The 26,512-nt window shown below is 40.3% G+C and overlaps 1 protein-coding gene across 1 annotated transcript in view; it reads left to right on the plus strand.

Moving 5' to 3' along the window:
• The window catches only part of LOC132815245 (G-protein coupled receptor 20-like), a 159,721-nt gene extending 133,512 nt beyond the window's left edge, over positions 1 to 26,209 (plus strand). Inside the window, exon 2 of the mRNA XM_060824060.1 lies at positions 25,132 to 26,209. Within this exon, the coding sequence (XP_060680043.1) occupies positions 25,132 to 26,209 (1,078 nt within the window). The remainder of the gene's footprint in view (positions 1 to 25,131) is intronic.
• The last annotated feature ends 303 nt before the right edge of the window (positions 26,210 to 26,512 follow it).

Consider the following 26,512-nt stretch of genomic DNA (forward strand, 5'->3'; position numbering starts at 1 on the left):
AAGAAGGCCGGACAGCACTCATTGTGATGGCCACTTAGGGAAGTAGGTTTCCCTCTGTATAGGAGATCCACCTTACCCACAGTAATCCTGACACAATGTTCTCTCCAACTCTGTCTCAAAATGTGCTTTTTTATCATATGTTACACACTTGACACTGATTGACAAATCCTCTCCATTTTGATTGAAACTTCTTAAATCTTATTTAAATTCCATATCCTTGGGTTAATGAATAGTCAATTAACATATATTAGTATTTTCATGAGGAGAATCTCAAGGTTATCTACATCATCAGGTTGCTGAATGGATTTTATTTTCTGTAGCAGTTTTGAGATTAACCTTTCGAAGGGTTGGGGAGGAATGAGAGATCCAGACACAATGGAACCATTGTTGTTATATGGCAATCAAAAAATGCTACAAATCACAGCAAGACAGGCAGCATCCATGGAGAGACAGCAAGCTAACCCTTAGAGTCTAGATGACCATGGCATCCAGCTCTGCTGAAAGTGGAGTAATTTGCTCTCCCATTGTTGTTATATTGTAAGTCCTGTTAACAACTTCACTACAAGAGCTGAATGGTCAGGGCAGTCATTTAAATTTGAACAAACTACTTCAAATTGCGCAGTCTTCAGTTGTTTCTTTATTCTAACATAAGCGTGAAGTCAATCCTTCACGTCTGTATCTTTGTTGGAATAATTTCATTTCAGCTCCCAGATTGTTTGAAAAGCTCAGTTAAAAGTTTTCTTCCTGAGTTATAAATTGCGGCCCATTTCTACTCCTTGTCAATTTACAAACTGTCTCTGCAGTACCATAATTGGGCCCTTTGATGTTCAATTTAGGTTAAATGCATTCCTGTTGAAGAATTTGCCACAACACTAAGTTAATGTTGGCAATGTCTCCCTGTGCTAGTACAGACTCCGTGTGCTACTATTGTTAGACTTGCTTAGTTCATTATACTTTATAGCTTATAGTGGGCAGCATATGTAACATCTTCTCTCCTTTTTGTGCCAAATTCCTCTTTAATAGAACATAGAACATAGAACAATACAGCACAGAACAGGCCCTTCAGCCCACGATGCTGTGCCGAACATTTGTCCTAGCTTAAGCACCTATCCATGTACCTAATCCAATTGCCGCTTAAAGGCCACCAATGATTTTGACTCTGCCACTCCCACAGGCAGTGCATTCCATGTCCCCACCACTCTCTGGGTAAAGAACCTACCCCTGACATCCCTCCTATACCTTCCACCCTTCACCTTAAATTTATGTCCCCTTGTCACACTCTGTTGTACCCGGGGAAAAAGTCTCTGACTGTCTACTCTATCTATTCCCCTGATCATCTTATAAACCTCTATCAAGTCACCCCTCATCCTTCGCCGTTCCAATGAGAAAAGGCCTAGCACTCTCAACCTACCCTCGTACGACCTATTCTCTATTCCAGGCAACATCCTGGTAAATCTCCTCTGCAACCTCTCCAAAGCTTCCACATCTTTCCCAAAGTGAGGTGACTAGAACTGCATACAGTACTCCAAATGTGGCCTTACCAAGGTCTTATACAGCTGCAACATCACCTCACGACTCTTGAATTCAATCCCTCTGCTCATGAATGCTAATACACCATAGGCCTTCTTACAAGCTCTATCCACCTGAGTGGCAACTTTCAAAGAGCTATGAACATAGACCCCAAGATCCTTCTGCTCCTCCACCTTACTATGAACCCTACCGTTAACCCTGTATTCCGCATTCTTATTTGTCCTTCCAAAATGGACCTCACACTTGACAGGGTTGAACTCCATCTGCCACCCCTCAGCCCAGCTCTGCATCATATCTAATTCCCTTTGCAGCCGACAACAGCCCTCCTCACTATCCACAACTCCACCAATCTTCGTATTGTCTGCAAATTTACTGACCCACCCTTCGACTCCCTCTTCCAAGTCATTAATAAAAAATTACAAACAGCAGAGGACCCAGAACTGATTCCTGTGGAACTCCACTTGTAACTGGGCTTCAGGCTGAATATTTACCATCTACCACCACTCTCTGACTTCGACCGGTTAGCCAGTTCTCTATCCAACTGGCCAAATTTCCCACTATCCCATGCTCCCTGACTTTCTGCATAAGCATACCATGGGGAACCTTATCAAATGCCTTACTAAAATCCATGTACACTACATCCATTGCTCTACCCTCATCCACATGCTTGGTCACCTCCTCAAAGAATTCAATAAGACTTGTAAGGCAAGACCTACCCCTAGCAAATCCGTGCTGGCTGTCCTTAATCAAGCAGGGTCTTTCCAGATACTCACTAATTCTATCCCTCGGTACCCTTTCCATTACTTTGCCTACCACCGAAGTAAGACTAACTGGCCTCTAATTCCCGGGGTTATCCCTATTCTCTTTTTTGAACAGGGGCACAACATTCGCCACTCTCCAGTCCCCTGTTACCACCCCCCATTGACTGTGAAGACGAAAAGATCATTGCCAACGGCTCTGCAATTTCCTCTCTTGCTTCCCACTTGCTTTAGAAGTACTTACTTCCATCTGTGCTCACTTTACTAGCTCTCTTCATGTTGTGCCCCCATCTCCAGTTCCACAAAATCAGGGCAGCAAGGTTCAGTCTGTGAGCACCAGGATTTTAACAAAGTTCTGAAAAATGTAGATGCTGGAATAAACCACAGGCACATATAACATGAGAAACTGCCTAACATGGCACGGTGAGGTGGTGGGAGAGGGAGGTGTGGGACAAAATAATCCCTAATTATTCTTAGTACTTATCACATATTTGATTATTTAAACTTGTTTATCTAATAAGGACAGATAACTTGCACTTAGTAAGGTCTCGATGAGCTCTAGTTGCTAGTATGTGAAGAATTCAAGTGATTATTCTGAAGATAATTTTTTTTATCCATATCTTTCCAAAATGAATGAGCGAATTAACTCTGCAAAGTAAGTGGTTCAGTAAATTAGTTCACTTCTGATTGTGAATCTGTGGGTGTAGGTCACACTACAAAAGTCTGGAGTAAAAAGTGAATGCTGCGTTATGGATGAAAAAATCAATTGAAGTCCCATCTGCCTGCTCAGGTACAATGTAAAATATACCATGGAACTTTGAAGAAAATTAGGGCCAGGCTGTTTTGGCATTGCAGCCAAAGGTTACTTTTCAACAAAATGTTATTTTGTCATTTTTCACAATGTGAATCCTTGCTGAATGCAAATCCATTAAGGAGTTCGTCTACAAAATATCTGTGACTGGTGTTTTGAAATGTAGACCCACATTTTCCTGACGGAAGGAATTCCAGGATCTTGACCACACTTCAAAACAAAGATTCAAAATGCGGAGGCTTCATTGAATGTATTTCATTCAAGTCCTCGTGTAGCTAGTGAAATGATACATTATTTGACAGCACATGACTGAATTACACAGGGAGATATGGCACTCTCAGCATATACTAATATAACAGTAATTCCATTTTAAAAGTCTTGCTTGTCTGTGAAATGATACAAGATAATCTCAGACTATGAAAAGCATGTTTGTTTGTCACATTTGTTATCATTACATTATCAAGACAGTGTTTATAATTACTTCAATTATATTGCTCTAAGACACTTGATTCATCTCCCTGCCAAATGAAAACATAGTTAATGCATTAATCAGCGAGTAGTGCCAAGTCAATGATCTATTTCAGCCTCCTCCACTGGTCCCCAACATGAAAGATACCAGTCTTCAGTCAATTTAATCACTTCATGTGACATAAAGAAGTGGTGGGAGCCACTTGAAACTGCAAAGGCCATGGGCCCTGACAACATTCTGGCAATCATATTGAAAATGTCTGCTCCAGAACTTGCCTTACCCCAAACTCTTCCAGTACAGTTACAACACTGGCATCTACCCAACAAAAATTCCCATTTATGTCCTGTAAGTAGGACACATCCAACCTGGCCAATTACCACCCCATCAGTCTACTCTCGATCATCAGATGAAGTTGTCATCAACAGTGCTATCAAGCAATACCTGCTCAGCAATAATCAGCTCAATGACATCCAGTTTGTGTTCCTCCAGGGCCATTCAGCTCTGAACCTCATTACTACCTTAGTTCAAACATGGACAAAAGAGCTGAATTCCAGAGGTGAGGTGAGAGTGACAGCTGTTGATATTGAAATCACATTTGATCAACTGTGGCATCAAGGAGCCTTGGCAAAACTGGAATCAATGGATATCAAGGACAAACCCTCTGCTGGTTGAAGTCGTACCTGGCACATGGGAAGATGGTTGTGGTTGTTGGAAGTCAGTCATCTCAGCTCCAGGACATCTCTTCAGGGGTTCCTCAATTATATGTCCTCAGCCCAACCATCTTAAGCTGCTCCATCACCTTCTCTCCATCAGAAGGTCAGAAGTGGGAGATGATCGCCAATGATTGCACAATGTTCAGCATCATTCATGACTCCTCAGATACTGGACCAGTCTATATTCAAATGTGACTAGATGTGGACAATATCTGCGTTTGAGCTGGGAAGTGACACACCAATGCCAGTCCATGACCATCTCCAATAAGGGTCAATCTAACCACCTTGACATTCATGGTGTTGCTGAAACAGAATCCACTATAATCAACATACAGGGGGGTCCCATTGTCCAGAAGCTCAACTGGGCTTGTCATATAAATACAGAGGCTATAAGAGAACAGCAGAGGCTAGGACTACTGCAGCAAATAACTCGCCTCCTGACTCCCAAAAACCTGTCTACCATCTGCAAGGAATAAGTTAGGAGACTGATGGAATACTGCACCAATGTGCAGTAGCAGCAGTATATACAATTTATGAGATGCACTGCAGAAATTCACCAAAGATCTTTAGACAGCACTTTCCAAACCCTAATCACTTTCATCCAGAAGGACAAGGGCAGCAGATACAAAGCAACACCACGAATTACAAGTTCCCCTCCAAGTCACACACCATCTTGTCCTGGAAATATATTGCTGATTCTTCACTGTTGCTGGGTCAAGATCCTGGAATTCCTTCCGTCAGGAAAATGTGGGTCTACCTACAGCATAAAGATTACAACAGTTCAAGAAGGTAGCTCACCACCACCTTCTTAATGGTAACTAGAGAGGGGCAAGAAATGCTAGTCAGCCAGCGATACCTACACTGCATGAGTGAATAAACTTTTTAATTGAAAATCTAACTACATTAAAACTTATAGAAAAACACAGCAATCAAAACAAGGGTTGCTCATCAATCCCACAACATTATCACTAGACCTGAAACATTAACTCTATTGCTCTCTCCAAATCTGCCATAAAGGATATTGACCAAAATATAGATTAAGATAGTAAACTTACAAAGATGTGGGTAAAGTAGATTAGTTGATAATCTTGAAATGTTGAAAGTTTTGATGGAGAACATCAAAGAATATTAATGTTGAGTATTTAGAATATTAGCCAACAATTATTTAAACAGATGAACTCTTTTAGCTGTGACATTGATTAATTGACAGATGTTAAAATGGCATATAAAAGAATTATGTTTGTCCATTATCATCATCAATGGCAATATTTAATCTTTTGTTTGAAGATAGGATTTCTAATAACTCCTCACAAAAAAGAAAGCTGAGGTAAACAGCAAGCAATTATGAGACATTTATTCCCAATTATGAGACATTTATTCCCAATAGAAAGGAAATATTCAAAGGTCGAACCCCAGATTGTTTAACGTATTTCCCAGCAACTTGTGCAGTTGAATTTACACTGACGTATGGGTATGAGTGCTATAAACCAGATGGTGCAGGGTGGGGGGATTCTTAATGGGGCACAGGAGGAGAGAAAGCACCTAAACAGTGGGACTGCAGAAACTAAAGCTTTCCAGCAATAGCATGCACAGGGTTAACTCAAGCTGTATTTGTTAACAATAATTTTAGATATTCACTACTAAAAGGTTAATGACCCTTTTAAGTTTAAACCTAACAAATGGTTTGTGAAACATTCCCAAATTTTAGACTTGGCAGCACTTCTCTTCATTTCTAAAAATTGTTTTCAACTTCTAAAATTTTTTTTAGTTTAAAGTGATTAATAAAACTTGATTTCTTGAAACAAAGATGTCTTAACACTCTGGAAGCTGAACGTAAGTGAAATATTGTAATTTTTCATTTCTTATTAACTGTCATATCCAAACCTTTCACTGAAATCCATGATATATTTTATACCTTACTCATTCATCCTCAATACTAATCTGTCCCTTAACCTCCTTGTCAGAACATTTTCTGCAAATTGCATCGTTCACATAAAAGGGAGTTGGTGAAGTCAGATTATTAAATGTCAGTGGTAAACAGAATGAGAATAGGTATTTCCAGTTCAAAACAAGTTTAAAAGGCTGACAGATTTTATGTTTCAGAAAGCAATTTCTTTGGTCAAAGAATTCCATAAAAATGTACAGTGCTAATCTTTGTAATTGACTTCAGTTATTTCCATTTAAGTTAACTCACATTCACAGCAGGCTTATTTTGAAAGGTTGGTCCTTCCAGGTTCCTCAAGATCTCTATTGATAAGTTGTCATCTAGCACACAGTGAACCAGACAGATCTGCTCATTCCCAGGTCCAATTCCTGGTTTATGCTGCCATCTGGGTTTTACTGTTAGCGGGGTAAAAACTTTAGCTCAGTGTCTGGGGACTGTGCTACCAACAGAGATAGTCCAGTAAATACACACTGTGATGAAAAGAGTTTGGATATCAATATAGTGGCATTTGGGGTTTGGTTACTTTTGTAAACATTTTTCTTCTTTATTAAAAAAAAGGCTCAAAATGTTCTTCTAGAGCAGTGACCTAATCCAGTTTTTGTTAGACTGCAGGTCTTTTGGTATAATTGCAAAGATGTTTCTACTGTAGTGTTTATGACAGGTAGGGTGAGTATTTAATAGCTTTGTTTTCAATTCAGAAGAATCTAAAATGTGCATTAAACTAATCAGTTAGAAAATATCAAACTTGAGTTTAGAAGTTAGTTTAACTTCCCTCCTAGAAGAAAGATTCAGAGAGTAAGCTATCTCAGCAGAAGCATGGGTTTTGAAACATCCAAACCAGGAGCATTTGGATACAAATCAGCAGATGATTAGAACTAAGAAAGTTCAGGCTCTCAGATTAAGAGAAAAGTTTTGTGTCGGCAAATTTAGAAAGGACTCATCCAATTGAATCTGTTCTTCATGGCCAACAAACACTATCATCAGTAAATCCTAAAGAATTGATATTGGATATAATTTCACTATACTTGAGTATCAGTAACCGGAAGTGTCTGGAAACAGGTCAAAACTTTGCTTTGTGTTTTAAACATTACTATCTGCCTTCTATAATAAATTTATTTTTGTTTTCATTTGTTCTTTGGTATCAAACTTCTGTTCTATTGCTAAAGAAATATTTCCAGCCTTATAAAAATAAGTCTCAGTGGCTAATCATTATATTAATGAAATGAATGAGGGTAGTGGAAGAAAGCAGTAGATGGAATAGATGGTCAGCCATGGTTGTATTGAAAGGGCAGAATGGACAACTCCTGCTCCGGTTTTCTATATTTCTATGTAAACAAAATAAATATGACCTATCTAGCAAGGCTTAATTCTGGGATCTGACTTGACAAGTAGTATCAAGAACCAAAACCATACCAACAATCACAACTTAGCCTAACTATATCAAAGGACCATAAGACCATAAGACATAGGAGTGGAAGTAAGGTCATTCGGCCCATCGAGTCCACTCCGCCATTCAATCATAGCTGATGGGCATTTCAACTCTACTTACCAGCATTCTCCCCATAGCCCTTAATTCCTCGAGACAAGAATCTATCAATCTCTGCCTTGAAGACATTTAGCGTCCCGGCCTCCACTGCATTCTGCGGCAATGAATTCCACAGGCCCACCACTCTCTAGCTGAAGAAATGTCTCCGCATTTCTGTTCTGAAATGACCCCCTCTAATTTTAAGGCTGTGTCCACGGGTCCTAGTCTCCTCGCCTAACGGAAACAATTTCCTAGCGTCCACCCTTTCCAAGCCATGCATTATCTTGTAAGTTTCTATTAAGTCTCCCCTTAATCTTCTAAACTCCAATGAATACAATCCCGGGATCCTCAGCCATTCCTCGTATGTTAGACCAACCATTCCAGGGATCATACGTATCAATCTCCGCTGGACACGTTCCAGTGCCAGTATGTCCTTCCTGAGGTGTGGGGACCAAAACTGGACACAGTACTCCAAATGGGGCCTAACCAGAGTTTTATAAAGTCTCAGTGGCACAATGGCGCTTTTATATTCCAACCCTCTTGAGATAAGTGACAACATTGCATTCGCTTTCTTAATCACGGACTCAACCTGCATGTTTACCTTTAGAGAATCCTCGACTAGCACTTCCAGATCCCTTTGTACTTTGGCTTTACAAATTTTCTCACCGCTCAGGACAGTTGGGTGCATTAAGTTGGTTCACCTTCTTATTCCTTTTGACTTTGGGTTTGATTTCATCCTTGATTAATTAGGTAAACGTTTCCTGTCTGGTAGTCATGATGTTGGGTATTCTAACTACCTGTATTTCTACATGATAAGGTCCTGTAACTAACTGTTTCTGCTTCTTCAGCCCCCTCCACACTATTGATCTCTTGAAGCTTTTCTCAGCAATATCCATCCGCACTTATCTCAATAAATCACGGAATGGAAGAGTGATTTTTTTTATGCTCACTTTAAATCCAATGTAATAGTTTGATAATGTAGTAATCATCATAGTGATCTTGGAAATGTTGCAGCCAAATCTTTTGCACAGCAAGATCACCAAGAGCAATATAATATGGGCAAGATAATCTGATTTTGTGCTGTTGATCAGAGGTAAGTACTGAACAGGACATGGGAATCATCCCTTATGAATTCATTTTAACATCTTAAAAGGCAACGGGCTGGATTTTCATTCTTGAGGCAGCTAATCATTGAATCAATGATTGTCTCCTTTAAAAATCCATGCCTGTATCTCTAACTGTGCGGTGCTCTCTCTCAATACCACACTGGAGCGTCAGCACTATACTTGTGTTCAAGCCTTGTAATGGAACTTAAATCTGGCACCTTAGGATTCAGAGAAGAGATCACGATAAAGGCTAATTTATTAATCTGGTTACTAATGGCACCAAATGTTCTGAAAGAATCTAAAAAAGAGAGTTCAGATATATGCACTCTGGTTATGAATTTCTCCTCTTTTGTTTCAATGGAAATAAATTACTGGTATATAAGTCTTCAGACATACAAAATGTTAGAATTGATTGATCCTTTTCTTTAACTTCTTAGTGTACTTACACCACGATATGTGGCCCTGAAGAAGGAATGGAAAGAAACAGTTTTATAGAGATACTAACAGTAAAGCTGTTGAATGATGCATACTAATCCGACTTGTTTTGAATAGTGCAGAACAGAGCTCACGTCCAACCAAAGCTACATTTCACAGAATCACAGAACCCCTACAGTGTGGAAACAGGTCACTTAACCCAACAAGTCCACACCGACCCTCCGAGTAACCCACCCAGACCCATTCTCCTACCCTATTGCTCCACATTTACCCCTGACTAGCGCACCTCACTTACACTTCCTTGGACACTACAGACAACTTAGCGTGCCGATTCACCTAATCTTTCGATAATGGGAGGAAACCGAAGCAGCCAGAGGAAACCCACACAGACACAGAGGGAATTGCAAACTCCACACGGACAGTCGCCCCAAGGCTGGAATTAAACCTGGCTCCCTGGCACTGTTAGGCAGCAATTCTAACCACTGAGCCATCTTGCTTTTTTTTTGTTAACTGTGTTTCCTTCAGGTTTGATTAATTAATGCATAAATAGGATGTAAATCATCTACAAAGAGACGTATTATAATTTTAAATGTCAATACAAATCAGGAGCACCAATTCAACTAAGGTCACAACATTACCTTTAGGTTCAAATGAAGTCATGAAGAATAAGGGATGATTCCCTGATGTCCTGATCAACAACACAAAATCAGACTATCTTGCCCATTTAAATTGTTCCTTGGGATCTTGCTGCGCAAAAGATTTGGCTGCAAAATTTCTAATATCACTGTGATGATTACTACATTTTCAATTAAATGTCAATTGTATTTCTACACAGATGGTTTGACCTGGTCATCACAACTTCCTAAACTGAAGCAGACTCAAGAGGTCACCTTCAGAATAGAAATGCACAGGGCAACGTCTCCATGCATTTAGAAACAATCTGAGAGATTAGCACATCACTGTCAACAAATCAGGAGCACTCATTCAACTAAGGTCACAACATTACACTTATTTCCTTTCAAACCTGTGTTTTGTTGTAAAGAATATTCCATTGTGTTTTACTTAGGAAATGAAGAAATAAACTAATTAAACCACAGTGTTTTGGCTGTCATAACAAATTCCACTGCAACTACTAAGACAATTCACAACATTCTAAACAATCAACAATATTCTGAATGAAACAAGTCACAACAATCTGAAAAAAAAGTCAGATACCCAATTTGTTATTGGATTTGCATTCAAATCTTCACCAAAACCTATTTAGCTCTTCTTTTCCAGCATTTCTGTTTTTTTGGAATCTGTGCATTAGTTTTGGTGATGTAATGTTCACAGGCAGACTAACAAGCATTGGTGAGAACATTATCTTTGCCCATCTTCAGTGGCAGAGGAAATTAAAGTTGAGAGGTTGATCATGATGAAATTAATTTATCAGATGGTGGACAACATGATTCCCAGAAGAACCTAGACATTTGCACATTCAAGTCCCAATCCAGCATCTGAGCCCAAACAAAATCAAAGCTGACACTCCGCTCCATTACTCAGGGTATGTTGATCTGTCAAAGGTGCAATCTTTTGCATAAAGTGTTAAATTGAAATGTCTGTCCGTCCTCCTGTGGCGTGATTTCGAAGAAGAGCAGGGATATTGGCTGTGGTCACCTGGCTGATGTTTATCACTCAAACATCATTCGCCAAGTTTAAGTACATTTAAGTCGTCATTGGACAGGCATATGGACGTACATGGAATAGTGTAGGTGGAATGGGCTTTAGATTAGTATGACAGGGCAGCGCAACATCGAGGGCCGAAGGGCCTGTACTGTGCTGTAATATTCTATGTTCTATGTTCTATAAAGCAAAAGCAGTGACCATGTTCCCAATATTAATATAAACCTTGCTGGCTCATTAATATGATTATGATCAGATAATAGCTAATATTAAACAATTTTTAAATCATCCTATTGAGACATACTCTAGGGCAGCTGGAATCCAAACTCAAACCTTATTAGCCTGGAAATAAATATACTATGGGTGCACCATGAGCACTCCTGATAGTGGTCAGTGTAAGTCTGCTGGGTTTTAATACCCGTTGGTATCAACTGGCTCAGTCTGTTAGTTTCATTGAGTTCAATTTAGTTCAATTGTTCTTTTAGTCTAATCTACCCAAAGGTTCTTAACCAGCATGTTCAGATATGTTATGATACATTTCTGGAGCAGGTGAGACTTGAACCTAATGGCATTGTCTCAACCCATTCCAACATAAGGGCCCCTATACTCTACCCATACACTCTGTTTCGGCAATAGGATTGCACCACCTATTTTGAGGTTCAGAATGTAGAATCCCTACCATGTGGAAACAGCCCCTTCAGCCCAACAAGTCCACACCGACCGTCCAAAGAGTAACCCACCCAGACCCATTCCCCTACTCTATATTTACCCCTGACCAGTGAACCTAACCTACACACCCTGGAACATAATGAGCAATGCATGGCCAATTCACCTGACCTGTACATCTTTGGACAGTGGGAGGAAACCAGAGCAGCCAGAGGAAACCCACGCAGACACAGGGAGAATGTGCAAACTCCACACAGACAGTCATCCAAGGCTGGAATCAAACCCAGGTCCCTAGTGCTGTGAGACAGCAATGCTAACAACTGAGCCACCGTTTTTGTTTGATTAGATATAATAATTTGCAATAAATAGTATTGCAAATTTCCTACAGTACAGAAACTTAGTCCATGCTAATATTTATGCTCCACTAGTCTCCTTGCACCCCTCTACATTTAACTATGTCAATATATCCTTCTGTTATTTTCTTCCCCATGGGCTTATCGATCTTCTTCTTAAATACATCACTGATATGTGCCTAAGACTCTTTGCAATTTTTTATAGATTCACCTTAGAAAGTTTTCTACCTGGATGCATCACAGCTTGGTATGGAAACTGCTCTGCCCAGGAGCGTAAGAAATTACAGAGAGAGAGAGTTGTGAACACAGCCCAGTCCACCACAAGAGTCAATCTGCCTTCCATTAACTCCATCTGTACTTCTCATTGTCTCAGAAAAACAGCTAACATAATCAAAGACCTGTCCCATCCCAGTAATAATTATTTTCAACCTCTTCCATCGGACAGAAGATACAAAAGCTTAAATATACAGGTCAACAGATTCAAGAACACTTTCTTCCCCGGTGTTACTAAACTTCTGAATGGACTTCCCCAATTTCAAATTTAATGTTGACCTCGCACTTTGTGCACCTTCTCTGAAGCCGTAACATTGTCTTCCTCACTCTGTTCTATTACCCTAAGGCACTTTGTATGGTATGATCTGCCTGTAACTGCATGCAAAACAAAACTTTTCACTATACCTACGTACATATGACAATAATAAATCTAATCAAATTAAATGAAGTAGCAAAATCCACATTCCCATCACTCTCTGGCTTTCACCTAGTTTCCCTATTGCAGACAACTCAAGTGCTAAAATGGCAAGATCAGACTAGGATGAAATTGGCTGATCAGGTTGATAGATGTGGTCTAACCATAGCTCAAAACTACAAACTATTAAATTACTGACTTAATCTCAACCTTACAAAATCATTTCTGCTAGTAAACTTTGGTTTTACTTTCCACAATCACATAGAATTTTCAATCCAGAAACATGCCATTCAGCCCATCTGATCTATGTCAATATTTATGTTCCACACAAGCCTCCTCTCACCCCTACCTCTACCTCACCTATTGCAATCAGGATAGCTCTCTATTCCTTTCTCCTTCGGGTATTTATGTAGCTTCCCCTGAATTGTGGCCATCTCATTCACTTCAACACGTGAACTGGTTTCATAATGTCCCTCTTATTTCCATTGTGGCATGTTATAGGTACTCACACAGTCTTTTCAGGATCAGATATGGATATAAAGGAATGAGTTTTGTGAAGCCAAAAGCTTCTATACTACTAGGAGGTATCAGGAAATTGTGGCCAGCCTTGTAACATGAGATCACAAAAAATCCACTCTCCTATTTATTTGCCCCTCACGGTCTATAGTTACAGCTTCTCCACAGACTGTCTGTGTGGAGTTTGCACAACCACCCCATATCTGCGTGGGATTCCTTTGGATGCTCCAGTTTCCTCTTACAGTCCAAGGATGTGCAGGTTAAGTGGATTGGCAACGCTAAATTGCCCATAGTGTCCAGGAATTTGCAGGCTAGGTGGACTAACCATGAGAAATGCAGGGTTACAAGGATAGGGTGGGGAGGTGGGTGGGTCTAGGTGGGATGCTCTTCGGAGGGTTGCTGTGGACTTGATGGGCTGAATGGCCCACTTCCACAATATAGGGATTCTATGATTCTCTCGGATCAGAGAATTTCATGGCATTTCTGCCATTCTAAACAGAATGGAGTCATTTTAATTTATAATACTGAACTAAAATGGTGCTGAAGAGCTCTACTTCGAAGCTAACAGCAATTAAAGAAATCAAGTGAGGGAGAAGACCCAACAAGGGGTCTTAGAACTTGGAGGGGAAATCTGGGAGCAGTTGAATGGCAATACAGAGTAGGTGTTGGCCTGGGTCACAGTCAGAGATCTGAAGGCAACAACTGCAAGAATAATTGCAATATCTTGGTTCAATAAATTCTGGAAGGTTATCACTCTTTCCTTTGTAAAGATTGGGGATTGGAGAGAGAGGCTCAGTTGTTGAAACAATTATCAATTTTCAGAGACTAGAGTTGCCTTAATCTAATCTGTCAATTTATATATCAGTCATTAGTTTATGGCTACACTCTATGTATTCATGAGAATTTGACACCAGCTTAGGAAAGAAGCAGTTAGAGTAATTCATTATTAAAATATCAGGGATCAAAAGGCTTACAGGCTCCATCACTCTCACCTCCAAGGAAAGGATCATTCCAGAATAGGCCTCAACTAAGATAAGCAGATCTGATCCAGAATTTGCCACATTGCCATGTCATAATTTATGCTAATGTCCAATAACAAGCAAAAGTGAGTTATGGTCTCAAGTGTTTATTTTAAATCTATTTTACTGGGAAATCAAGCAACAATTTTCTAATTTGCCATTTTGTTTTTCAAAAGGTGCTACAAATCAATGCCATTCCATTCATGCTTCACTCTACTTTTAAGTCTAAAAAGAACACAAAAAATCTATTTCAGAAAGAAGATGCAAGTTTGCATTTTTAGAGCATTACTCACAGCCACTCCACTGTAGGGAGAATGTGAATGTGATGGAGGGGGTGCAGAGGAGATTCACAGGATATTACTTGAGGTAGAAATCAATTAGGCAGAAGTGGGTGCTGTAGATGCTGGAGATTAGAATCAAGATTAGAGTGGTGCTGGAAAAGCACAGCAGGTCAGGCAGCATCTGAGAAGCAGGAAAATCGACGTTTCGGGCAAAAGCCATTCATTAGGAATGACCTCATTCCTGATGAAGGGCTTTGGCCTGAAGTATCGATTTTCCTGCTTCTCGGATGCTGCCTGAGCTGCTGTGCTTCTTCAGCACCACTTTAATCTTGACTATTACCTGAGGTAGAGCAAATTAGCTCTGATCAGCTTGGGTTGACTGAGATGTAAAAGATTATGAGGGACACAGACAGCATGGACAGAAAGTAGCAGCTCCAGCTCGTAGAAGGGTCAATAACAAAGGATCACAATTTTAAAGTAAAAAAGTAGGACTTTAAAGGGGATTTGAGCAAAAGGAGTTTCATCCAGAGGGTGATGAGAATCTGGAATACACTGCCCTGGAGGTTAGTAGAGCCAGGGAAACCTCACAACCATTTAAAGGTACTTGAATACGCACTAGAAGTGTCATAACATTCAAGGCTATGAGCACTAGTGTACATTTAGTGGTGCAGTCTTGATGGACTCTTCTGTAGTGCATGATTCTTTGATCTTATCCAACTTCCCAGCACTCCTTCAGAAATACATCATCAAGTTTAGTGCTCAGGTCCTGGTGTGAAACCTGAACCTGGAACTTTAGGACTCTGAGGCAGAAGTCCAGGAGGTGGCACGGTGACTCAGTGATCAGCACTGACCCAGGTTCGATTTCCACTTCAGGCAACTGTCTGTGTGGAGTTTGCACATTCTCCCCATGTCTGCGTGGGTTTTCTCCGGGTGCTCTGGTTTCCTCCCACAGTCCAAAGATGTGAATTGGCCAAGCTAACCATAGAGTTGTGTGCATAAGTTAGGGGTAAATATAGGTTAGGGAAATGGGTCTGGTGGGTTACTTGTTGGGCCAAATGGCCTGTATCCACACTGGAAAGATTCTTAAAAAAAATGCTTCCAATTGATCAAGAGTTAATTCTCATCAAATAGTTTTCAAAGAAGTATAAATTATTTGTGAGATAAACCCAGCCTTTTTAAATAGCATTTCTCTTTACTGACATATGGTTTATCCCTCAGTAATTTTATGTCTATTGTTCAAATACAAGACATGTCGCTAAAGGTCTTCATCATGTACACATCAGGACAAACACAAGAATGCCAACTGTGAAAAAAAATCAAAATAACTATAGTACAGGTGAAAATGCTGCTGATGGTTATTAAGTCAATGCTGATTGGCTGAGAGACACCACATAGAAAGGAATATGGAATTATAAGATCCCCAGTCAATCAAGTAATTCATAAAAAGTGCAAGACTTGGATACATTCCTTTTGATTTCGTGGAATGGAACCCTGCCTATGAATGCAATAATAAATGAGCCAATTTACAATCTCAATTGAATATAAGGTATAGCTGTTGGCATATTCAGGATTTTCAGCCAGTGCTGCCCAATCACAGGATCACATTCAACAATTGTCTAACAATTCTTTACAATTAGGTAGAACATTTTTTGCAATTTATTATTCAAACTGATTCTTCATGAAGAGTGATTGAATCCATTTGCCTGTGAAATAGACTGCTTGTTGTGTGTCATGAAGTAAATCAGACCTTATCTTCGAAATATGGGCAGACAGAGTGTAATTAATTGCCTGACATTCTGCATAAGACACATGTTCAATCCTCTACATCTTTAACTGAGGTGTCTCACACTGATTTTCAGCCAGCTTTGCGAAAGTGGAGGCCTATGCTATTGAAGAGCTTCGGCAGTTGCTGCAGTCTAAGTTGCAGCACCAACAACCCTTCCTCTGGAGCGGAGAGAAAGAGAAATGCTTTCCCACATTGTGCAGGAGCCACCAGTCCCATGTCTAATCTTTACTGAGATTTGCCATTGGGCATCAGTCAGTGAGACACGAGGCTTGAAATTCATCTAATTATAGTAGACCTGCACATAGACTTTCCAAATTATTTTGTGTATAGATAACCCTAGTGTGCTGTAACCTGATACTAAACGTCAATGAATTTCTACCACACCTGTGCTACCTTGACAGATATGAACAAACAGCATAGACTGGGTTCTATGAGTCTGGTCTATTAGACTTGGCAGCACAAAGAATGATACATTTACCTACTTGGCAACAGAACTCTAATTTTACAGAACTTCAGATCTTTATTTTCTGGCACATAGGAAATGCTTACCTGTCATATTATACAACTATTCTGGGAAACCTCATTGCAGACAGTCTCTTTTCATAAACAGAGGCAATGGATTCTGACAGAATAAGAAAGCTGTACTGTTAAAGTTGCTGCAGTGCAATAAATTATACAGAGAAATTCAAATTTCCTTTTTAGGTAAGTCTGATACGTGACTTGCCCATGAACACTTAAACATCCAAAAGCTTTCAATCCAAACAAAACTAAAGAAACTTTTGCGTGTGGTGAGTAAAACTTGACTAACGGACTAAAGTACCCACTATATTTACCCCGACTTATGCACCTAACACGATGGTTAGCTTGGCCAATTCACAGGATAGCTGTGCATGACACTTTGTTGAAGTAACAAAAAAAACTGAAAACTGGGGGGCACAGTCTTCAGTCCACTATGGTGCAAAGTATGAGTAGTCTGCTGCTCCTTAATCTGAGGAGCACGTTGACTGAACTGTGTGGTTCATAGCACAAAGGTAAGCATCAATTCTGCGATCAAATAACCTTGGTTTTTAAGAGTAGTGCAAGCAGATCATGCTGCTGGGTAAACCGTGGCTGTCCGTAGTGCCACATTGTGTCATTTGTTGAAATATAAGTGCAAATGTCAGCTGCTGCTGAGCTGTGATTTCCCAGCAAGCAATGCCCATGTGCATCACTCCAATAGGAAGCAGCTGACCACAGATCTGTTATACACCTCCAACACAGGCAAGAGACTGAAAAATGTTATATCTGACAGATTGGCACATCTCATGACAAGCATTGGTTAGACTTCTATCTGCACCCTCCAATTTGAATATAATTTGTATTGTACCTTGCTGAGACTACATGCAGATTGACAACATAGAGTCAGAAAATCATAGAGGTATACAGTACTGAAACAGGTTATTTGGTCTAGCTCATCCATACCAACCAAGTTTCCAAAACTGAACTGGTCCCACTTGCCTGCATTTGGTCCATATCTCTCTAAACATTTCCGAAATAATTCTTCAGAAGTCGGCATCCCATCACTAATAACTCTTTATTGAAAAATGCATAGCCTTTGACATTAGCACTGCTTATGACTGAGTCAGGCATTCCAGGGCTCAATATCCCTGATACTCACTCTTTCATGAGAGCTAGGTTTCTCTAATTGGACCAGATTAAACAGCCCCAAGCATGGAAATCATATTTTATTTATTTATTTATTCCACAATTTACCACTCTGTCAGGCAATATTTCAGAAGAAGTGCAAGTATTTTTATTTCTTTCTATTAGAGTCTGACTAGCTCCTGTATCTCTCAATATTTTAACTTCTTTACCTACTTCCCCTGTTCGTTTTGAACAAATCTTACCCACATAGGCTGACCTGATCACAATCAATCCATTTTCTGATCCATGTACCTGGCCAAATGTCTTTTAAATGTTGCAATTGTAGCTGCCTCCACCACCTCCTCTGGTAAATCATTCTATATATACACCATCCTCGGTGTGAAACAGTTGCTCCTCAGGTCCCTTCTAAATCTTTCCTCTCTAGTTATGATCACACCTAACCCTGGGAAAAAGACTTTGGCTACTCACCTTATCTATGCCTTACATGATTTTATAAATCTCTATCAGGTCACCCCTCAGCCTAGAGTCATAGAGCACAATGTCAACAAGGATTCTGCATTATTGCTTGGTGGTTCTCAAACTTTTCATAGGTTTTGGTATTCTTGGACTCCATGATTTAAATTATAATACTGTATAATGTGTATAATGCATTACTGTATAATGCATTTCCTTTTGAACTTTTTTGAGGGTATCATTCTATATATAAGCATATAGTTGCCATAAATATAGAAAAAAGCCAAACATTTTCCAAAAAAACAATGTAATGTATATTTGTATTTAATGTTGTTTGCTCTGAGTTTCTATCTACAGAGATTTCAAGCATTCTAAACAAGAGTTAATTTTTATAGTTACATTCGGAACAAAGCCAGCTGGAGGAAAGATAGTATGCTTGGGCAAACCTGTATTTTACACCCTTTCTTTGAGTTTAAATATGTACTACATAAATATTTGTAGAAGCTCCAGTCTTTGAGCATGGTTGAACTCACTTGGCGCCCTCCACCAACACCTTATGGATTGTGGGTTTTACCAGGGACAGTCATTACATTTCTCTCCATGTCCCTCCACACATGCTCCCTTGCTAGTTGGGGCAGCCAGCCCATTCCACTTTACACATGATGGTCCCGCTCTGCTCCTGTATCTGGATCTGCATCAAATCCATTTCCAGCTACTGCTCATGACCACAGCACTCCACTCCCCCTCCTTGATCATGACACCATAGTCAGTCATGCACATTTACCATCCAAAAAGTTCCGCACAGCACTGGTAATATTATTCTTCAGGTTTCCTGGAAAGTTCCCGCAGACTTCAGTTTAAAAACCATCACCCTAGTGAAATAATGGATCTACCTTCTTAACCAATGAAAGATTTAGGGATTGTGGAAGTGGCAGAAATGACAGTGATGGAAGATGGTCAAACCAAGTACAGAAGGAGAAATAGTGAGAGGCAGAGAAAGGAAAGAATTGATTCGAAAAAAAGACAGAGAGGATAAGCAATGAAAGAAATTGCAGTTTAAATTAACATATGCATGTTGAGTGTAGCAGGGTGATTGAGGGTGAGTTGCTGCTGAGCAATCCTAATTATTTACTACAAGTGACCACCCAGATGTTTGCAACTCACAGCATTCCTCTTCTTCTTCTCTTGAACTTCGAAGCTGATTTGTGTCTTAATAACAGCATTCATTGTAAACTTGTCCTTACTTTCCTGGGAAGATATGGACCGATTTAGCAGCAATCCTTTTTTCTTCATTCCTTCCTTCCCAAATACCATCATTATTATTATTGTTATTTTCTACAGCTTCCTCTCTTGCCTTTCTTTTCATAACACTAAATTCCAGACCTGTTACAGCATTCTATCGTCACAAGCACCAATCAACAGAGGGTACAAAAACCATGACTCTAGACTGAGGAAATTGGAAGTGGGGCGATCACAAAAACAAGAACTTGCACAGGCAGTTCCTATTTAGACAACAGTTCATTTCTGGAGTCCGGTTGTAAGTCAATTTCTACACAAGTCAGAACAATGTAGGACAATGTAAAGCAGCTGTTTGTAAATACAATCCTGCATGGGATCACATCTGTAAGTACGAGCTTTCATATGTTGAATGTTCATAAATTAGGAACCCCTGTAATTCATGTAAAACTTTGTCATAAACAAGCTATGAAGACAGTACTTAGTCATGGGTCAGGCAAGAGAAAGAAATGGGATGTCAATTAAGAGAGATGCTTAACGACCTACTCAGAGATGCATTTTATGGAGGTTTTTAAAAGTGGAAAAAAAATCACAAGATGACAAGAATTAATGGAACAGAGAAAGGAATGCAGGAATAGGAAACCTTGATTAAGGATCTAAAGGCCTGAGTTCAGCTCCCAGGACAGCAGCTAAAGGTTTTAAATTAAGTTATTTAAATAAATACGGAATTAAAAATCCAGTTTCGGTAATGGTGCATGGTCATAAACTCAATAGGTCCACTAATGTTCTTTAGAGATGGAAATCTGCCATCTTGATCTGACATGAATGTAACTTAAGGCTCACAACATGCCTGGCATTGCCTGTAGAAATGGCCCAAATAGTTACTGCATTCTATCAAACTACATGTCACAGCCATAATAAACACATGAAGCAATCCTATAACCAACAGATCAAACAAAAGCTCTATTGTCCTGCTACATTCAGTTAGATTATTAAACTGATAGCACATTATTGAAATGGTGAGTGATTGCAGAGTTCTGAGATGCAGAAGAATCCAAAATGAAGACAATGACAGTTACTGACCACAGGTATATGAAAACTGCTCTCACTGTTATGCTATTTTGGGTCAACAAGGATGTGTACCGATCACCTCTGGGACTAGGTCCCTTCACCTCTGGATGAAGGGACTGGGGGGCATTCTAGCAAAGTTTGCCGATGATACGAAGTTAGGTGGACAGGCAGGTAGTACCGAGGAAGTGGGGAGGCTGCAGAAGGATCTAGACAGTTTGGGAGAGTGGTCCAGGGAATGGCTGATGGAATTCAACATGAGCAAATGCAAGGTCTTGCACTTTGGAAAAAAGAATAAAAGCATAGACTACTTTCTAAACGGTGAGAAAAGTCGTAAAGCCAAAGTACAAAGGGATCTGGAAGTGCTAGTCGAGGATTCTCTAAAGGTAAACATGCAGGTTGAGTCTGTGATTAAGAAAGCGAATGCAATGTTGTCATTTATCTCAAGAGGGTTGGAATATAAAAGCACCGTTGTGCTACTGAGACTTTATAAAGCTCTGGTTAGGCCCCATTTGGAGTACTGTGTCCAGTTTTGGTCCCCACACCTCAGGAAGGACATACTGGCACTGGAACGTATCCAGCGGAGATTCACACGGATGATCCCTGGAATGGTTGGTCTAACATACGAGGAACGGCTGAGGATCCTGGGATTGTATTCATTGGAGTTTAGAAGATTAAGGGGAGACTTAATAGAAACTTACAAGATAATACATGGCTTGGAAAGGGTGGACGCTAGGAAATTGTTTCCGTTAGGCGAGGAGACTAGGACCCGTGTTAGTCTTAGAATTAGAGGGGGTCAATTCAGAACTGAAATGCGGAGACATTTCTTCAGCCAGAGAGTGGTGGGCCTGTGGAATTCATTGCCGCAGAGTGCAGTGGAGGCCAGGACACTAAATGTCTTCAAGGCAGCGATTGATAGATTCTTGATGTCATGAGGAATTAAGGGCTACAGGGAGAATGCTGGTAAGTGGAGTTGAAATGCCCATCAGCCGTGATTGAATGGCGGAGTGGACTCAATGGGCCGAATGGCCTTACTTCCACTCCTATGTCTTATGGTCTTATGGTCTTAGGTTTTGAATCCATCCAAGGCACATGCAATTAAATCTTCCATATTTGTGTTAGAGTCATAGAGTCATAGAGATTCATAGTACAGAAAAAGGCTCTTTGGCCCATCGTATCTGAAACCAGTTAACTATTCTAGTCTCATTTTCCAATAGCCCATTGCCTTGTATGGCTTGGCATCACAATATACATCTAAGTACTTATTAAATGGTATGAGGGCTTCTGCCAATACCACCCTTACAAGCATTGAGTTCTAAATTCCCATCATCCTACAGGTGAAAACCTTTTCCTCACATCTCCTCTACACCTTCTGCACCTCACCTTAAATTTATACCCCTGATCATTGCTCAAGGGGAATTGTTTTTCCTGTCTACCCTATCTATGCTGCTCATAATTTTATACAGCTCAATCATGCCTCTCTCAAACTCCTCTGATCGAAGGAAAACGACCCCAGTCTATCCAATCTCTCTTCATGCCTGAAATTCTCCAGTCCAGGCAACATGTTGGTAAATCTCCCCTGCAACCTCTCCAGCACTTTCATTTTCCTCCTTCAACAAGGATTCCATAACTGCACACAAAAATCTAACTGTGATCTAACCAACATTTTATGCAGTTCAGCTTTTAAAATCTATGTGTCAATGAATAAAGGCAAGTATACCATTTGCCTACTTAGCCACTTTATCTGCCTGTTCTGACACCTTAAGGGACTGGTGTACATGCACACCAAGGTCTATCTGATATTCGGCAGTTTCTAGGGTCCTATCATTCATTATGTTGCACTATAAAAAATGACGTTGGTCACTTTCAAATCAATTCCTAATGGAATCATAACCAAATATATATTTTGGCACCAGATGAATCTGTTTTCCTTATAGGAGAGAAGGTTGAGAGAATATTTGATAAAGATACAGGTTGTTCTGCTATAATGCACGTTTCGCCAGCACAAATTGGTTTTAACACAATTGATAAATTGTGAACATTGTTGGATAATGCAAACTTTTTACTGAATGGGTATAAATGATTTTCCATTTGTGGGCAGCACGGTGGCACAGTGGTTAGCACTGCTGCCTCACAGTGCCTGAGAACCGGGTTCAATTCCCGACTCAGGCGACTGACTGTGTGGAGTTTGCACGTTCTCCCCGTGTGTGCGTGGGTTTCCTCCGGGTGCTCCGGTTTCCTCCCACAGTCCAAAGATGTGCGGGTCAGGTGAATTGGCCATGGTAAATTGCCCATAGTGTTAGGTAAGGGGTAAATGTAGGGGCATGGGTGGGTTGCGCTTTGGCAGGTCGGTGTGGACTTGTTGGGCCGAAGGGCCTGTTTCCACACTGTAAAGTCTAATCTAATTAGCGATCTTCTACAACATGGTTTTCTATAGCGGTTTTCCATAGTGTGATTTTCTATAGCAAGGGGTTGCAAAGGAACGCAACTGTCACGTTATAGCAGAACACACTATTTACAAAGGAAAATGTTCCCTTTGATGGAATGATCAAGAACAAAAGAACACAGATTTCAGGTAATTGGATAAAGAATCCATGTCATCAGGGAACCATTTCACTCAGCTGGAGCTCACGGTCTGGAATGTGCTGCCAAAGAGTGTGACGTACAGCATGATTGTATTCAACCACAGCGTTCAAGAGGAGATTGATTATTATCTGATACAGGAGGATAGTTCTGCAAGGACCAGTACTGAGTTCACAGTTGTTTGTCATTTATACAAATGATTTGGATGAGAATATTGGAAGCATGGTTAGTAAGTTTGCAGATGACACCAAAATTTGTGGTATAGTGGACAGTGAAGAGGGTTATCTAAAAGTACAACGGGACTTTGATCAACTAGGCCAATGGGCTGAGGAGGGCAGGTACAGATTAATTTACATAAATGCAAGGTATGCAGTTTTGTAAGACAAACCAGGGCAGGACTTGTACAGTTAATGGCAGCACGCTAGAAGTGCTGTCAAACAGAGAGACCTGGAGCTCAGGTACGGGGTTCCTTGAAAGAGACATCCACAGGCAAATAGGTTGGTGATGAAGGCATTTGGCTCGCTTGCCTTTATTGGTCAGAGCATTTAGTATAGGAGTTGGGACTTCATGTTGTGGCTGTACAGGAAGTTGGTAAGCCAACTTATGTACAGTTCTGGTTGTCCTGCTATATTAAGGATATTATTAAGGGTGGAAAGGGTGCAAAAGATTTACAAGGATGTAACTGGATCTGGAGGTTTGAGTTATAAGGGGAGGCTGAATAGGTTTATAAAATCATGAGGTGTATCGATAAAGTGAATAGCAAATGTCTTTTCCCCAGGGTAGGAAAGTTCAAAATCAGAAGGCATAGGTTTAAGGTGAGAGGGGAAATATTTAAAAGGGACCTGAGGGGCAACTTTTTCTCACATTGGGTGGTGCATATATGGAATGAACTGCCAGAAGAAGTGGTAGATGCAGGTAAAGTTGCAACATTTAAAAGATATTTGGAGAGGTATATGAATAAGAAAGGTTTAGAGGGATATGGGCCAAATGCAGGCAAATGGGACTAGCATAGTTTTGGAAACCTAGTAGGCATGAACGAGGTCAAATAAAGGGTCTGTTTCCATGCTGTATGATTTTATGACTATGGCAGGGATTTGGCACTATGCAAACTGCTCCTTCAGAAAGCCAGTGGGGACAATGGGTCAAGTAACTTTTTTCTGTGCTGTAACTATTCTATCCTTCTGCAAAACTGATTCAGTCAATGAGAGCGCATTAGAAATGCAAAAATAGAACCTGACTGTTAGTTCTATAGTTTTTTTGTTGCTTCGTGTTTAGATTGAAAGATTATAATATTTGTGATCAGGTTAAATATTTAGATTGTTAATACCTATGAATGGAAATGCATTAACAGGGTGAAAACTGGAAAGCGCTAGTGCAGTGGGTCTCGCAGCATCATGTGGAGAGAGAAACAGTTCGAGTCCAATTTAACCCTGCTTTATGGAAGTGCTGGAAAACCATTCCAAATGAGAGTTGTACCAGACTCGAGATATTAACTCGGTTTGTCTCTCTACACAATGTTGTCAGACTTGTTGAGTTTCTCCAGCACTTTCTGTTTTTATTTCAGATTGGCAGAATCTGTAGTACTTTGCTTTCATTTTCTGCATTAAGAGACATTGAGAGTAATTTTGAACTTTATCACCTGAATGGTAAAGTAGATCACCTTCCTTAAAAAAAAACTACCTAATTTGTTTGATGAAATGAAAAGTGGACTGGTTCAATAATGAGTAGAAGATCAAGTGTTGATTATCAAAATTAACTCCATTAAGTACTGGTTACTGGGCTGGGAGTGGGAGAGTGGGGGGGGGGGAGTAGGTACTGCTTTCCTTACCTCAACCTGATATTAAAATATATTTCTTCCTAACACTGATTTTTGTCTTGTTGTAGGTCGCCAAAAAGATCAGCCATGCCAAATTCAACAGTTGAACCAAATCTTACAGACATGTCTACAATCAGCCTTGCCAATGAGACTCACGACCACAAGGAGCCCTACTTACATAAACTGGCGCACCTTGATGAAGCACTCTACAATGATTACTACAATCTCTGGCTTGCCTTAATGATAATTAATGTTTTCATATTTGTAGTTGGCATTGTCCTCAACAGCGTTGCATTGTATGTGTTCTGTTTTCGTACCAAGACCAAAACAACATCTGTCATCTATACCATAAACCTAGTAATCACGGATTTGATGGTGGGTTTGTCCTTGCCAACGAGGATAATAATGTATTACAGTGGTGGTGAATGCCTGACATGCTCTTTTGTGCATGTTTTCAGCTATTTTGTGAACATGTACTGCAGCATTCTATTCTTAACTTGCATCTGTGTGGACAGGTACTTGGCCATAGTCCAAGTGGAAGCTTCACGCAAATGGAGAAACCCTCATTACGCCAAAGGGATTTGCGTTTTCATCTGGCTATTTGCCATTATTGTCACTTACTCGATTCTCACCACAGCAATCCAATACGCCTCTTGTTGCCTGTCTAAGCTCTTTGCTCTTACAGTGTTTGAATACTTTTTGCCTTTAGTGATCATCACGGTGTTCACCATTAGGATCATGTGTGCCCTGGCCAAACCAAACCTTATGCAGCAGAGCAGGGAAAGGCGTATGAGAGCTGTCCAGCTTCTGGTCACTGTACTGGTTATCTTCATGATCTGCTTCACACCCTTTCATGTCCGCCAAGTAGTGGTCTATGCAAACCCTAAACTGCCTCTTCACATCAGCTTAATAGTGTACCACGTCACAGTGACCTTGAGCAGCCTCAACAGCTGCTTGGATCCTATTGTCTACTGCTTTGTTACTAATAACTTCCAGTCCACCGTGAGGAACATCTTTGTCAAAGTTGAGCCTGAACAGAACAGCGGCGAGGTAATCAGTGTACAGAAGAGCTCCAAGGTATCCACTGGAAAGTCGGTAGTTTCAAGCATGATGATGAACGGCCCTGCACGAGACAGTGAACAGTGAACAGAACACACAACAATCATGCAGCTCAAAGAGGACTTTCATGTCTCAAGATTTTGCTGTAACTTGCTTTGTATTACATTTTATGTCTTGATGTTCATAATACATCATTTTGTACAGTTTGGTGAAATTTACTCAAGGTGTCCTTTACCAGAAAAGAATGGAAGGCCTGGTTTTCTTTGTTTAGGTAATGCTCCATTAGTTGTAAGACAATCTGGTGTTGGCAGACAAAGGAAAAAGAAGCAAAGTCTTAATGTTTGGTGCATTAGTTTATAAGATGGGACAGAAACCCTTGGCCCTCAACCA

This window comes from Hemiscyllium ocellatum, chromosome 4 (assembly GCF_020745735.1).
Source record: "Hemiscyllium ocellatum isolate sHemOce1 chromosome 4, sHemOce1.pat.X.cur, whole genome shotgun sequence".
Classification (NCBI taxonomy): domain Eukaryota; kingdom Metazoa; phylum Chordata; class Chondrichthyes; order Orectolobiformes; family Hemiscylliidae; genus Hemiscyllium; species Hemiscyllium ocellatum.